The 15,377-nt window shown below is 46.0% G+C and overlaps 2 protein-coding genes across 6 annotated transcripts in view; both read left to right on the forward strand.

Annotated features, from left to right (window-relative positions):
• The first annotated feature begins 1,616 nt into the window (after positions 1–1,616).
• Positions 1,617–5,989, forward strand: CRLS1 (cardiolipin synthase 1). The gene is made up of 7 exons (XM_035320579.1): positions 1,617–1,847; positions 2,220–2,357; positions 2,925–3,054; positions 3,539–3,624; positions 3,867–3,935; positions 4,237–4,328; positions 5,664–5,989. The coding sequence occupies exons 1-7, from the start codon at positions 1,617–1,619 to the stop codon at positions 5,749–5,751; spliced, it is 834 nt and encodes a 277-aa protein (XP_035176470.1). The 3' UTR covers positions 5,752–5,989.
• A 1,795-nt stretch (positions 5,990–7,784) lies between these two features.
• Positions 7,785–15,377, forward strand: part of COMMD1 (copper metabolism domain containing 1) — a 73,828-nt gene continuing 66,235 nt past the window's right edge. For 2 of the 5 annotated variants that reach the window (XR_004749313.1, XR_004749314.1), the window contains exon 1: positions 7,789–8,043. Coding sequence is in view for 3 of the 5 variants with exons in the window: in XM_035321316.1 (XP_035177207.1) it covers positions 7,831–8,043 (213 nt within the window). In the remaining 2 variants the exon portion in view is untranslated. Of the gene's footprint in view, positions 8,044–15,377 lie in introns of all 5 variants that reach the window. The other 3 variants (XM_035321316.1, XM_035321319.1, XM_035321317.1) reach the window with 3 other exon arrangements.

The following is a 15,377-nucleotide window of genomic DNA, read 5'->3' on the forward strand; positions in this document are numbered from 1 at the left end:
ACAATTTCACCTGTTCCACTAAGTGATGTTTCTTTGACTTTGTACAACATAACACAGGGATAACGCAGGGCAGTGGGGCATAAAACACAGCCCGGGGATTTCAGAGGCAGGGTTCTGCCTCACATAGCACTGCTCTCCGGAGTTCTGGCTGAGCTTGGAAATGACTTTGGCTTGATCTGGGCCCACCACACTCCTCAAGCAGGCCCACCTTGAGTTTCATTGCCATTGCTGCTTGTCCTGCCTGTCCTTCAGCACTACTGAGAAGTTTGACTCGCTCTTCTGTTCCCTCAACCTGCTATTGACACACATTAAGATTCACCCCCACACCCTTTTCTCTTCCAGGCTCAACAGTCCCAGCCCTCTGTCCCCATATCATCAAATAAGCTCCAGTCCTTTCATCAGCTTGGCAGGGACTCACTCCTGTCCATCCCTCTCAGACAGGAGCCCAGAACTGGATGCGAGGCAGAAGGCTTTATTCCTCTCCCTGCTACAGCCACCCAACTTAATGCAGCCCCTGATGCTCTGCTAGCTCAGGGTGAGCTGGGTGTCCCCCCACATCCTTCACTGCCGAGGTACTTCCAGCGGGTCAGCCCCCCCTGCCCATGCTTGTTCCCTCCCAGGTGCAGGATTTGACGTTTCTTTTTGCTCAGCTTCATCAGCATTCTGCCAGCCCCACTCTCCAGCCTGCTGGGGTCCCTCTGCACGGCACTGTAGCCGTTTCGTGTGGTCTCCACACTTGGCAGGCGTTCCCAGGGCCAGCTCCACATAACCTTCCTTACTCCTGTCTTCCACTGAGGGGCACCTCCGCAGTGGTGTGACGGAAATAATAAGTTATGAAGGTCACAGAGTAAGTGAACTGTAAGTAAACTCCATTGTCTTTCACCTTGGGGGTGAAAAGACTTTAGTAGCTTACTGCGACGGGTTGCTTTTTTAGGGTTTTTAGTTCTTTTACCAGTTCCTGACCGCTGCAGGTAATCCAAGCGTGTGAGCACAGCGGGTCCAGCCTGAACTGGGGCTGATCCGAGCCCAGCCACGAGTCAAAATCACCCTTCTCAGCGGGGAAACGGGGGGCAGGGACAAGTACCCTCTTCTTCTTTTTCCCTCGAGCCAAATCAAACACGGCTGAGAGCACTACGTGCCCGCACCGAGCACAACCACCCGCCTTCGTCCTGGGAGCGCCGCCACCCCCCCGAGCCCCGGGGGCTGCAGCGGAGCTCCCCCTTCATGGCCGCCCCCTCCCGCCCGCAGGTAGGGCGGCTCCACGCCTGCCGTAAAGCGGCGGGGGCTGCCGCAAAGCGCCGCCAAACACCGCCCCGGCCCCCGGCCGTCCCCCGTCCCCCCCTCCCCCTCGTCCCGGTGCGCGGCCGCACGGCGCCGCCCGCCCCCTGTCCCCGGGCCCATGGCGGCGGCGGCAGCAGCGGCGGGAGGCCGCTGGGTCGGGCGGGCAGGGCCGCAGCGCGACTAGCGGGCGCCTCGCACCATGCTGGCCGCCGCTTGGCTCGGCAGGGGGCTCTGGGGGCTCCTCCGCACCGCGGGGAGGAGGCGACCGGGGGACGGCGGCGGCGGCGGCGGGGCCAGGCCTTTGGGGAGCAGGCCCGGGGCCGGGGGGCGGCGCCATGGCAACGGCGGCGGGTTCTGCCTGGGGGGGGGGCCTGGGGCAGCCCCAGCGGCTCCTGCGCCATTGCCAACGGCCGCCGCCGCCTCCTCTCCCGCCGCCCTTCCCGGCCGCCGCCGCCGTGTGGAGCCTCGGCGGCGGCGGGGCCGGGCACCGGAGGGCCGGCAGCGGCGGCCCCGCTCCGCAGGAGCCGTGCCGGGAGAGGAGCGGAGCGGGGCGCTGCGCCGAGCTGGTGCGTGAGGGGTTTGGGGGGGTTTGTCAGGGGCTCTTCTGTCGGGGGAGGTCTTTCTGTCAGCAAAATCTGTCTAGGGGGGTGTTTTTGTCGGGGGGGGTCTTCTGTCGGGGGAGTATTTCTGTCAGGGGAATCTTCTGTTGGGGGGTCTTTCTGTCAGGGAGGTCTTTCTGTCGGGGGGTCTTCTCTCATGGTGCCCTACTTTCAGAACCAAAGCCTTGGTTAATGTTCACCACTTCGATGCTTTGCGTCCTGCCCAAACGGCAGCTCGCTGCCAAGATCTGTAAGGCTTCCCTGCCTTGACCACTGTCATTACGTGCTAAACGAGGGTCTGCCTTCCTCGCCTGAAGTTTCTCCTTTCTTGCTTCGCAGTATGAAAACCCGTGGACGATCCCGAATATACTGTCAATGGCGAGGATGGGTCTGGCGCCGGTCTTAGGCTATTTGATCGTTGAAGAAAATTTCAATGTTGCACTCGGTGTCTTCGTTTTGGCTGGAGTAACGGATTTGGTATGTTTGCGTTTGTTTGGAAATGCTCTGGGGATAGCGTGCGTTGGGGTGACCCCGTCGATGTGTAGCTATAGGAACGGGCACGTTTTTATGCTCATCATTTTCTAGAAGTGCTGTATATGTCCGTTGTGACACCGTGGTGAGCTCTCATACCCAAAGGGGACTTGGTGCTGGTGGAGCAGTGCGGGTATCTGCGTTGGTTCCCTGCCCATCCCCCCCGTGGGCACTGACCCACGCTAGGGCTTGTGCACCTAGAGATCTGTTGGGTTTGCGGGCGCACCAGCAGAGCTACAACTGTCCATTTGAGATGTGCACTTTAACATATCTTTTTAATTTTTGTTTCCAACAATGAGAATTGAATATGTTTGAAGGCTTCCAGAATCTGGAATGTGGTGTAGGGGGAAATACAAGTGATACAGGTTACCAGCTAACAGGTGTCATATCTCATCCAAGTTAAACTAGCTGTCCTGTGTCAGTCACTCAGGAAGTCCTTCTGTAGCAGAAGTATATAAAAGCTATTGCATTCTTAGCTCTCTAATACAATATATTAAATCTTGTTTTTCCTAGTTGGATGGATTTATTGCACGAAATTGGGCCAATCAGAAATCAGCCTTGGGAAGTGCTCTTGATCCTCTGGCAGATAAAATTCTCATCAGCGTGCTCTACGTAAGCCTAACTTGTGCAAATCTTATCCCAGGTGAGAAAATGTCATTACTTGCCAATACTGTGTTAGGTACAGAAGTTAATCCTATGTGTGATAATGTTTCTTCTGTTTCTGGAAGGAAAACTGTGTATTGCTCAAAACTTTTGTTTTGCCAGTTGTTCTTTGCTGCTGTTGCGTGTACTTGAACAAAAAAACCACCTCTGCCCCCTGCCCAGATCTACAAAACAAAAAGCATTGCTGCTGTTTGCAAGTGTAATTTCTTCAAAGCTATTGTAGTTAGCAGGTATATCAAAAGATATACCTGCTATACCTGCTATACCTCAGACTGGATTGATTTAAGACTTCACGTGAAACCCTTTCAAAAGTCACATTAAAAATCTTCAATCGTACCTAAAACTTGTTTAGAAGTTGAAGGTGGTCATTTCGTCTTGCTTCATGCGTTGTGCTCTTTTTGTTCTATTTCGTTCTTAGTCGTGGATGTGATTTTTCACTAGATCCTGTTGGCTTGGTTTTTCAGTTTCGCTGACTTCCATGATCATTCTGAGGGATGTAGCACTCATCGCGGCTGTTTTCTACGTGCGATACAAAACTCTTTCTCCACCGGTAAGTTCGTAGCATTAAACAAAATTCTATGAACATGTAAACATTTTGTTTTTACAGTGATTGAATCTTATTTTAACATACTTTATGTGTATATAAAATGAGTAAGCATTTAACAAGTTGTAACCCGTAGATTTTTCCCTCTTGAAACTTGATGGTTGCTCAAAACATGGGTTGATAGCTTAAGAGGTATATCAAAACGAATCTGCTAGAATTGCCTTTTTCCCCCTTTTCTCTCCTGACAGAGAACACTCAGCAGGTATTTTAATCCCTGTTATGCTACAGCCCAACTAAAACCAACATTCATTAGCAAGGTAAGAGTAATAACTCATTAGAAAAGATAAATTTCTCCATAGCTGGGGCGAGGTGTAGTTTGGAGGGAGGGAGCTGTTTCCTACTGCTGCTGAGAGCAGTTTCAAAGTAGTGCCAACTAACTTGGAGGCAACCTCAAATGTGTAAGATGGTTCGTTAAAAGATGTTTTAAAATATTTTTTTCTGGTACGTTTTAAGTAGTAATATATAGACTCTTAGTTAAACAAGTAATACACGTGTATATTGGCATTCCTTGGAGAGCGCACTTTAATTTGGTCACATTTCTAATCTTGCTTTTGTCAGATGAATACAGCCGTTCAGCTAATTCTGGTGGCAGCTTCTTTAGCAGCTCCTGTTTTCAATTATGTGGACAGCATATACCTGCAGACGTTATGGTAACTTGTCTCTTCACTTTCTTTTCCAGATAATTTAATGTACTCCTTAAGAAACTGATAATTGAGATTAATCTAATTGTGTGAAACAAAAAAGCTGTGCCCAAATGATGTCATAGACCCCCTTATGGCTGAATTTTTGCACGTTTATTCTTAACTGAAGCAGCAGCTATATATTTATTGGTGCTTATTTTGAGGCTAGGTAAAATCCAGGAATAACAGCTAAGAAACAAGTCTTGAGAGTAGACCTGTACATAGGCAACGTGTACGTTCAGGTTAGTATAAAAGAAGGGAGTGTGCAGAAAGGCTGTATGTGTTCCTTGTATGTTCGTGCCATTAGTGTCCCTGGAAAAGCAATCTTGATACCAGTAAAAATAGACAAGAGGTATTTTCTTTTGCTTTATGCTCTACATGCTATCTTGAAATCTTGGTTTCTGAAGCCTCTTTGAAAAGCACCTGAAGAAGTCACTGATTCCTCCTGGACTATAGAAAGGAATGGGGGGAAAGAGGAGAGATCAAATGAAAACAGGCCAATGGGAGTGTGCTGCTTTAAGGAATGGCCTTTCCCGTCACTGTCATTGCAGACCTGAACAATTAATTGTGGCGTTACTTATCCTCAGCTCTTAGGCAAGAGTTCAGAACAAAGAGGCTGGACTGCAGATAGCTGTGTTACTTCATACCTTGGTTTAAAGTAGCGAAAGATCCAGTGGTACTTGTCTTTTTTAAAAAACAAACAAAACAGAAAAACAGCCTCAAAGCTTTTAAGGAACTAGGAACATTTGTCTTAATAGTCGAGTGTGGTTTTCATCCCGTTGGAAAGCCAAACTGGAAATTACATCTGTGAAGGATGCGTACCTTGCTATTTCTCTGGGACTCTGAGAGAGTTCCTATACAGTGAGTAATGAAGAAATGTGAGGTGTAACTTACCAGGATGCTGTAGGAATGCTGTTAACAATGATGTCAGCGAGCCTGGCCGTGGCCGTGAGGGGCAGAACTGTAAGAGTGACTCACGCGTGAATGGTGCCAGCCTTTGCCAGAGAGGAGCACTGCTCATTTAGAAATACCTAATGCCTGGGAAGGGAACAAAAGAGGCTGAATCCAAAACCCATGCTTCAGCTTCGGTGCTTGTTAAGATAATAGTCTTTCCTATTATCTGAATGCTCCCCTTTTGTGCAACCAAGGGATAGTTTCTCACACCAATCACTTCTCACGCTGGTAAAAATTCTGTAGGCTACAAATACTGAAGCAGATCATTGTCTCTTCCCTTTTTTAAAACAAGCGTTAACATTTACTGTCGTGCGCGGACCTCATGACTGACAGGAACTGTTTTTCCCCAAGGTGCATCACAGCGTTCACGACGGTAACCTCTGCGTATAGCTATTACCACTACGGCCGAAAAACGGTTCAGGTGATAAATAATAAATGAAGTATTGTTGAAAGGACCGTGTCTCGGCAGGATGGGTTGCAGTACTGCAGAGGATGGTTGTAATGCAACTGGGCTTTGGATAGAAAACTGTTTTTTCTGCTTAAACCATGGCATCACAATGAAGTGAATTTTGAACATGTACTGTGTATATAAATAGAGAATTTTCAATGTATTTTTAATTTGTTTAAAATTAAGGTTGTTTACAAAATCAAATAAATAATATTCTTAAAGACACAGGCCAGTGGTTGCTGCCATGTGCATTTTGAATCATTTTATACTGGTATTGAAGTCAGATGTAGGCACTGTTCTCCAGCTGTTTTGCCATCTTCCTGCATCAAACTGAACAGGTCTGAGAAGAAAAAGCAATTACAAGAGCAAATTGTACCTCAACCTAAGTCAATAAAGCAGCATTGCTTATTAGGACTTAATGACACATTTCAGCTTGCAGCAGGAGAAGCAATGTCATCGAGGAGCAGAATCTCTAGAAATTTAAGCCGGAGTAAGAGCAAACATTATCTCATTTTCCATGGTGATATGGATAGGCCATTGAAGGGTTATTACTTCCCCCTGCCCCTTCCCCTCTGCCCGTGTTTATTTTACTTTTAAATAAGAGCAAATGTTCTCACCAGAGAAGGGTTTTGAGTCTGGGAATGGTTAGCTGTGCATTGAAGAGCCTGTAGCCAAATTAGGCAGGGAGTTCTGTTCCTCTTACTATACTAATTTCTAGAGATTGAAACAGACTGCATCTCCTGTGTCTCCAGTTTCTTTAAAGCTTGTGTAGATGCCCTTAATTCTAGCTCCACTGGAGGAAGTGAACGTGTTAACAGTTGTCCAAATTAATGGAGAAATTGAAAGAAAATTAAAGGTGCACATCCTGTTGATTTTTCCTGTACCTCCAGCTTCAAGAGCTATACAGCAATCCTACTCAGGTACAGGCAACTTGTCTGTGTTCTTTGCCAGTTCTATGCTTTCAGAAAGACACAGAATAAAGAACGGGGCAGAACAGACTGTATTGACCATAATTTGTGTTTTACATTTTAGAGCAGCCTGTGATACTTCTTGTTTGTCATGAAAGTACAACGATGAAGGGCTTAAGTAACTGAAATCAGGTGGTATATGATGCTGCTGTGTTAACAAAAGAACATTTGCTATAGGCATCGCCTTTCAGAGCACGTAGTCTCTTTTGTGACTGTATATGCCTGTATATACAAAGCATTTTAATATTTTTTGTAATTGAACTTGGATAGAATGGTGCACAGCGAAAACACCTGATTTTTATTAGTACCTCTTTCTGAACTGTCCCCACTTTTTGTGGTTTACCTTGTGTCGTACAACAAAGGGATACAAAGCACATCCTATGGAAATTTCCTTAAAGTATCTGAGTATTTAGTAAAAATGGAATATTTTAATTCAAGTACAGTTCAAAAGGCAGAGATTTATTGCACTGTATTGGCTCATTCCTCTGTGGTTGTGCCTTCTGGGGGATGGATCTTTTTTAAGTCATGGATAACTTTGAAACATCGCATGTAATTGTCAGGGCGTAGAAAAAATAGTGGCGATAATAGTGAGTGTTATAATTACATTAGTGAATTTATAATGGTGAAGGGACAATAGTGAAGGATCCGTGCTGGTGTGTGTCATTACACTTGTCACTACTTGTGTTGGTAAGTCAAATGTACCCGGTAGTATGTGCCTGAACACTTGTGTTAAATAAAGTTCTTCTAGAGCTGCTGCTTCTCCAGTCACGGATGCGTTTGGTACTTGATGTTTACGATCGGATTGCTAGCGCACATAATCCCTCTGACACTCGTGAAGAAGAAAATCAGCCTTTAATTTCTCCTTGTCCAACGCGTGCATGCTACCTCAGGCACGGCTCCAACCACGGAAACGTGAGCTCCTCCTCCAAGACAGAGCTTGCTTCAGCCCTGTGAGGAAGGCGAGAGCCGCTGCTTTCCACCCCGAGGAGCGCAGAGCCCCGGCCGGCAGCGGGGACCACCCCGGGGCCCGAGCCCCGGCCGCCAGGCGCCAGCCGAGAGCCCGGAGCGGGGCGGGCCGAGGCGCTGGGGCCGCCCCTCCAAAATGGCGGAGCAGCAGCAGCAGCAGCAGCAGCAGGCAGCGGGAGCAGGAGCCGAGGGCTGCAAGGCGCTGGGCGCCCTGCTCAGCGGCATCGCGCAGGCCGCCTACCACGGCAACGAGGCCCTGACGGCCGAGCTGCTCCGCGGGCAGCTCTACCCCGAGGCGGCGCCCGAGGAGTTCGCGGCCCTGCGCGCCAAGATGGGCGGCCTCCTGCAGGTACCGCCCGGGGGATGGGGCAAGGGGGGTCCCGGGGCTCGGCACGGAGCTTTTTGGGGCGCTCCTGTGAGGAGGAGCGGGAGAGGGGGGTTAATTCGGGGTGTTTAACGCCCGCATCCCAGTATGTAGCAGCAAAGTTCTTAATTTTTCTTTCTGAAACGTTCCTTGGTGCGTAAGGAAAGCTGCAACATCTGCTTTGTCCTCTGTCAGTGCATACTGTTACTTTATGCTCCTTGTGTTACTAAAGATTATTCATCTCCTTAAAAACACGGTATGTTAAGTTACAACCCTCTAAGAAATACTTGAAATTACCTTAGATCATTTTGTAGGGCAGGAAAATGTCCAAAAAACTAGGAGGTATCGGCTTTGCTTCTATATATTTTTACTTCTTACAAGGTCAAAAGCATGTATTCTTCTCAAAAGGTAAGCTACTGTAAAGCATCTTTATTTCTCCGTCACTAACTTGGTACCAGGAGGTGGTATCGTAGCACTACCACGCGTGTTAGCGCAGCAGGTGCTGCCCTAATTGCCGACCACACGGCAGCAGTCACCAACCCCAGCTTATTCTGTCATAATTACACCATGCTCACGGCACCGTTAGCAGCAGCGTCCCCGTTTGTCCATCAGGTAAGGAGCTGTGTATGTGAGACGTACCACTTTGATCTGTGATTTCTTTATTGTCATTCAATCCTGAAGGCAACTGCATGGGTAGCCACAGCAGTCAGATCTGCCCCGTACCCTGCGAGATGCAGTATGCTAACTGAGCGGTATATTATTGCCAAAATCCACCCCAAACCATTCTGCGATTCAAAAGTGGTTGTTCTTGCCCCCTTTTGGCCATATCTTCTCCCACTTCCTTCTGACAACTGCCGTGCTTTCTGGACCACTCTGTGAGCTGACATTTTCTGTCGGGTTGTTGAATAACTCAAAGGGAGAAAGAAAAACAGAATGACTGAAGCTCCTGAGTCTAAACTGTCTCATGAAAAGATCAGTTGAGTGTCAGAAGTGAATGAAGGAGGCAGCTTGGTCTGCCTAGCCAGGAATGAAGTGAAGGGGAGCAGGGAGTGAGGTGAGTTCTTTCATCAGTTCACTGAAAAAAAACAAAATCCAAGTCAGTTTGTACAGTGGGCAGCCAACTAGAGTTCCTCAGATGCACTGTCTGTTCTTTGTTCCTGATTAGGGGGTGATGGTGACTGGCATTACCAATGCCCCGTGAGTGTCATGGCCTGAATCCTTGGCTCAAAGCCAGGATATTTTGAGTTCTACTCAACAGCCACAGGACCAGTGGGAGACAAAACAAAAAGCCATAAACCAAACTTCCTGGTCTATTGTATTCTTAAAAAAAATAGATGAATACTTTCTATATTTTTTTTTCTTACTGTGTATTTTGGCTAATATTTCAACCTTTTTTCTCTGGGTTTTCTAGAACAGAATTTTTGATTCACTCATGCTTTATTTTTGAAATTGTTTTTCTCTAAATCTGTGTAAGCCAGATTTTACTGTGTTACTCGCTTTGCTCTGTTCTGGTGGCCGTTTTTCAGATGGTTATGTCCCCTTCTTGTTTTTGACCCACCTGTTTTTTGTAGATAGTTTGTTTGGTGGTAGCGTAGTTTTTTTTGAGGTGCTTTTGACTACCTGTGACAGGTGGCCAGCAGATACAAGTAGTATTTTCCTACTCATTTCAATGCAGTTCTGCAGTGTAGTAACTTCAGATAAGTACTAACTTCATAGGAATGTTCCCCAAACTCTACGCATGCACTGTTTTTTCTCTTTACGGAAACATGTATCTCCTTAGCCATGACTGAAGCGTGACAGCTGCTCAGCCAAAATGATGTATTTGAGGCCAGAAGAAAAACCAGTGCCACATCCAGAGGAAATAGCTAGAGAAACTTAGCAAACATAGTTGATAAATTTGGAATTTGATGAGGATGCTAGCGCTTATTTTCTGCTTTTATGTAGAGTCTGTAGTTTCTTCAACTGATACCCTGGAAATGCTGAAAGGAATATTGCCACCTGAATCCAAAAGTCTGATTCTTGCAGGACTTAAGACTTTCTGGTTGTGTCTGTGGGTGTTTTTATTTTCCCTTTCAAAGCCATGTCTTATTCAAGCATAGTTGAGATGCTCTTTAGATAATGTTAATTCAGGCCCCAGAAAATGCGATTAAAATTATGAGATGTTTATTCATTGTTTTAACACCAGCATACAGGTTAGGAGGATGGCAGTCTGCTGGAGAAAGGATCTCATGTTCCCCAGGTGCTGCTTTAAGAACCAGAACTGGTAACGCCTGTGCTCTTTGAGGTCACACCTTCCAATTCAAGGTAGCATCTCGCTGTAACCAGGTGTGTGTCTCCTTGCCTTCGCGCCCAGAACTCTGCTCATCTTGTGGGTGAAATTCCTGGTAAACAGACAAATTTCATACAGATAGGTGCACTTTAAAGTTGAAGTTTTAAGCTAAGCAAAAAGCAGTGCTTTGTTCAGGCACAACTTCTGGCTGAGTATGCATGGATTTTAGTGTTCTTATTTCTAGTGGGGCACTAAAAGGAAGTAACATCGAACTCCTGTGGATACTTCAGGATGCTGAACCACAGAGATCCTGAAAAAGTCCCTTGGCTTTTACGTTGTTTAGAGGGCTGTGCCTCTCACACTTCTGTCAGTGTGGGGAGGTAGAAGTTATGCTTTGGAAGTAGGGAGACTTAAACTTTTGTCTACCTGTTCGTTGTCCGAGGTATTACTTGTGATGCTTCCTTTTCAGTTCTCAGAGCTAGCTTACAAATCTCTGCCTGTGGCATAGATTGTCTCTTCTGAAGCCATCACACAGAGAATAAATAAAGCATGAGCCATTTCTTGTGTGGCAGGGGGAGACTTGAAGGTGAAGCTGCCTTGGCCCTGTAAGTTGCTTAACTAAATCTTCAACAGCCAAGAAACACAAAACCTGTGCTTGCATTCTTCAGGGAGTTGCCTGGAATACTTCTAGTGTCTCTGAATTAAAGTGTGTGTGTTGTGTCAGCTTTTCAAGTTGTGTAGACTTTAAAAGTGTTCCTATATGTGTAACATCTTACTCTTTGGACGCACATCTTGGATGCTAGAGTCTGCCCAGCACTTGGAGGAGCAAGCTCTGCCTGAGGATGTGTTGTCCCTTCCTTGTCAATGGCTGAGTAAATCTATTCCAGTCCTTATATCTAATTAATTGTGAAAAATGTATGTGATTGAAGTGTTAACACCAATGTTTGTGTTTTTTCTTTTTTTGTGTTTTTACCTTTTTCTTCTTTCTCTGGGTAAGGCAAAGGGAACAAGCAGCAGAACAGGAACAGAGAGTCAGAGAACATGCTCATGCAGCCAGTTCCCTTGTGTAGCAGTGATCTGCATCTGAAGTTTAGAAGAAGACAACTTGTGTCTCCATTGATGATAATACCTGGTCACACTAAATACATCGTGCTGGGCGGTAGCCATGATGTTTTCAGATAACTTGCTTAAGATACCTTGTTTAAGAGCCCAGGTTCTTTGTATGGTCAATATGGAAAAGATGTTTTTTTTATAGTCTTCTGTTGTCTCTGTAGGGATTGTAAGCCCCTGATCTGGATGGGATGAACAGTACCTCACTCCCGTCTCTTGTTTTTTATATTTTTTCTGACGCATATGCATGCTGTCAGTTCATTGTTAGAAGCAGAGAGATTCATTGGCCTTGTGACTATTTAATTGCTGTAGTACTTCGTGTCCTCTAAGTAGTAATCATAAAGCAGTACTCTGAATCAGCCCACGCATAAATCAGCCACTTATTTCAGTTACAGCTTATATAAATAAAGTGAAGGACTTTCCTGTACCCTCCTGCATTCCGTGTGTACAAAGCATGGTCACTTCTCAAGCACATGAAAAGCACGGCACCTTTGAAACGTGTGGAAATGAAGAAAGTCCACAAAAGTGTATCCCATGCACTACAGCAATAAGACTTATTTTTCCTGGCCTTTATATAGTCTTGTTTTATTATTTATTTATAAAAGCTGTCTTGATGATCCACTTCTTTTGGCTGTTTCCTTTCCTCCCCGTAGATCTGTGTGTGTTGTTCTGCAGCATATGCACAAATAATCTGGCTTCTTTCTAAGGTCCCAGCTTTATTTTGTAGAGAAACAGCATTTCCTTATTGCATTAATCTCTAGTGACCTTTACTTTTTTTTTTTTTTTACATCTCATTTCTTGTGTGGAATTTCCTAGAAGGTAGAACAGAGCTCCAGGAAGGCTGGCCCTGGAGAACTGTATCATCTCAATGTTTTGTCCATGACTTTTTATTTTCTGCTTGCATATTTCCCAGCCCCAATCCCATACATTTACAAAGCCTTGAGAAACAGGGGGAGATCCTCTCCTGCAAGTTCTCACCCCGAGCGTTTTTGGTTTTCCAAGACTTCTTCATCCTGATCAAAATACTAAATTTGTCTCCTCCTCACGTAAATTTAATTTTCTGAGCTATTTCCTGTGGTTTAAAAAAAAAAATATATATAGTACTTTACATCTAGAGTAATTCCACTCTTTTCCTTTTGGTGGCGGCAGGCTCTTGAATTTACCGAGTGTGCTGGAAGTGTCCCGGCTCACTCTTCTGCTTCGGAACAAACTGTACGTTGGCTAAATGACAACGAAAATTCATCACGAGGAGTATAAATATTATATTTGATTTATTTTTTGCAAATAGTGAGGGTGTTACCATCTGTAATGAATAGAGCAGTATGTCCCTGGTAAAATACCAATCAGGGTGTACGTAAGTACCGTGGGAGAACTGAGCATTTGATATCCAGCACGGGAAACGCACCCGAAACACCGCACAGGACAGCATTCCCCAGCCCTCTTCCTCCTCTCGTTTCCACTAGAAATCACACTGCTATTCCTACCAGCTTTTCCAGCGACTGTGGTATTTCATTTCCCTGCTGTTTAAGCCAGGAAGCTGATGGTACCGCTGTCGTTTGGCTCTGCTTGCCTTCACAGCTTGTTTAAGCCCCATCCTGAAGCTGTTTCTGCGTTGTGAAATGCCCCGTTGCTGCTGGCGGTTATTAGTCATTGCGCCTTTGGAGGCTGTCTGTCGGGTAGGAAACCTTTTGATCAAAATCTGATCTAAAGGCTTGCGGGGGAAAACCTCATTGCCACTGGCAGATAAAATTGCTCAGAGCACAAAACTCTGGGGAGGAGCACCGGGGAGCGGCGGGTGCTTCAAGGGCTGATTGCTGCCCTTGCCACACCGTGTCCCTGAAGGCTGTCCCCTGACTGCGGTCCTTTCGTGACCAAGTTGCTGTTGTCACCTGGAGAAGAGGTCCCAAAGCATTACCGCTGCTGCTTGAGAGGGAAGAGACGATAGATCTTGATGAAAGGGGTCTGCCTTTACGGGAGACATCAGAGCAGAAAGCTGGTCGTGGAGTTTATCGGTTGAGGAGGGTGGAGGCTTTTGTGTCTTCTTCAGGGGAGGGCAGAGGCCTTTTCTTCAGGCTTTCTGCTGACAGCCATTGATGGGGGGAAAAACCCAAACTTGCATTTTCTAGTATGGCAAGAGAGCTGCCGTTCTTCCCTCTCTTAGGTAACTTGTGTTTCTTCACATACGTGGGCTTTGTCATGGGCTCTTTTTGTTGAACGCTTCACGATTGTCTTGGAAGCTCAAGCTTCTCAGAGGCAGAGCGGCCTCAGTGCGAAGGCTGAGGTGGAATCATTTGGGAAGAGTTAACGGGAAAGATAGCTTGCTTTCTGATGCCTGGAATTTTTCTTGTGCCTGTGTCTACTCACTGAAAACGAGTGCCTGCTAGGTACCTTCGTTCTTCTCAATTCTGGTAGAAGTCCACAAGATAGCCTGTAAGAGGGTGTTGACAAGCACTGTGTCCGTATCTGATGCTTTCTGCCCAAATACACATCCTACGTGGTGTGATAGCTCTCATTCCCACTGATGTGCTTATTTTGAGCAATTTTATCGGGCTAGGCAGAAGTGTGCCAACAATAACTCTGCGCAGAGTGTTGTGAGGGAGGGCGGGCACGGCTGCTGGGTTATAACGGGACGTGCACGAGAAAATGATCGTTACCTAAATTGATGTTTGCCTGGGACAACTGAACAACAACCTGGTCGTTTTTTAACCCAGTGAAACACAGCTATTACCTCGCCCAGCTGCCACCTCTGCGGGATCTGGTGTCGTAGTATTCGTTTTCTGTTCCTTTACATGCCTACAGTTATTGTTCCCCCCCCCCTTTTTTTTTTTGGCTTATTTCAGCATCATCTTAGGAGGGTAGAAAATTGCGTGTTCACTTGCAATACCGTCTGCTATATTGTAGCGATAAAAACATTTGTGGTAAAAGTGCTTCCACTCTTAATTATTTTAGATCTCAGCACGTGTATAAGGTCAGTTCGAGTAAGGACTGGTGGGGCTGGCAGTTCTGAGTAACACCAGCTGGGGGGGAAGAGTTCTTCAAGAGAACGGGCTGGAGAGGAGGCTGCAGGATGCTGCGTGGCTGAAGGACGTTTCAAGTAGCCGTAGGTTCAGTGCTTCACTGCCTAGAGCAGCGGTTTATTGCTTGTATGTGTCAGTAATAAGAACAATATACTTTAATTTATTACTTGTATGTGTCAGTTAATAAGAACAATACACTTTCATCACTTTTTTTTTTTAACATTTATTCTTTTTCAGTTTCTCCAGTTGCAGAGCTCAGTGTTCGCATTAAGTTCAAGCCTCTCCTATTCTGTTTTCATCACTGTTTTAATTACTGAAGAGGCATTTAGAAGGCAGTGTTTTTGCTGGGAGCTACAGGATGTGAAGGTGACAGATTCTGGGAGCGTGAGCAATTTTTTTTTACCAATTGGGCTGTCGTTTGAGCAACGTGGCCTGAGTGAGGATTCTCATCTGTACCTGCAAACTACAAACATTTTAGCACTCCTGCTGCTGGGCATTAATGAGCACACCTCCTGAAGGCAGGCAGAAACAGAAGGGCTCTATTACAGTTTATTTAATCAGGAGTATTTTCTCTAACTCAGGTAGGAGACAGAGATCAAAGATCACTTCCTAATGAGAGCGGTCCTACACTCGTTTCATTTGAGGCTGTAAAGTGCTGATAAACTATAACTGTGCCATTTAATTAAAAAGGGCTTACTTTATGTTTAATGGTTTACTTGACCTTTTGCATCGCATTGTTTATTTATCTCCTTATCTGTAGACGAGTGGTAAATTAAAAGAAGTAGGCAAACTTGCGTCATTGATGTGGTAAGCTCTGTATTGCTCAAATTAGAAGCAAGCCTCTCTTGGTTTTTCCTCAGTTCTGGTGTGGGTAATTTCTGATTATATCTCTAGAGATCTGGGTGCTCTGTCCCAGCTGCGGA

The sequence above is a fragment of the Oxyura jamaicensis genome, chromosome 3, assembly GCF_011077185.1.
Source record: "Oxyura jamaicensis isolate SHBP4307 breed ruddy duck chromosome 3, BPBGC_Ojam_1.0, whole genome shotgun sequence".
In the NCBI taxonomy this organism is placed as follows: domain Eukaryota; kingdom Metazoa; phylum Chordata; class Aves; order Anseriformes; family Anatidae; genus Oxyura; species Oxyura jamaicensis.

Bases quoted from the DNA above. Each gene is read 5' to 3' on its own strand.
- CRLS1 (XM_035320579.1), top strand. From the start codon at position 1,617: ATGGCAACGGCGGCGGGTTCTGCCTGGGGGGGGGGCCTGGGGCAGCCC. The intron at 2,358-2,924 runs GTATGTTTGCGT...TGTTTTTCCTAG, and splicing joins TGGCTGGAGTAACGGATTTG to TTGGATGGATTTATTGCACG. The intron at 3,936-4,236 runs GTAAGAGTAATA...TGCTTTTGTCAG, and splicing joins AACCAACATTCATTAGCAAG to ATGAATACAGCCGTTCAGCT.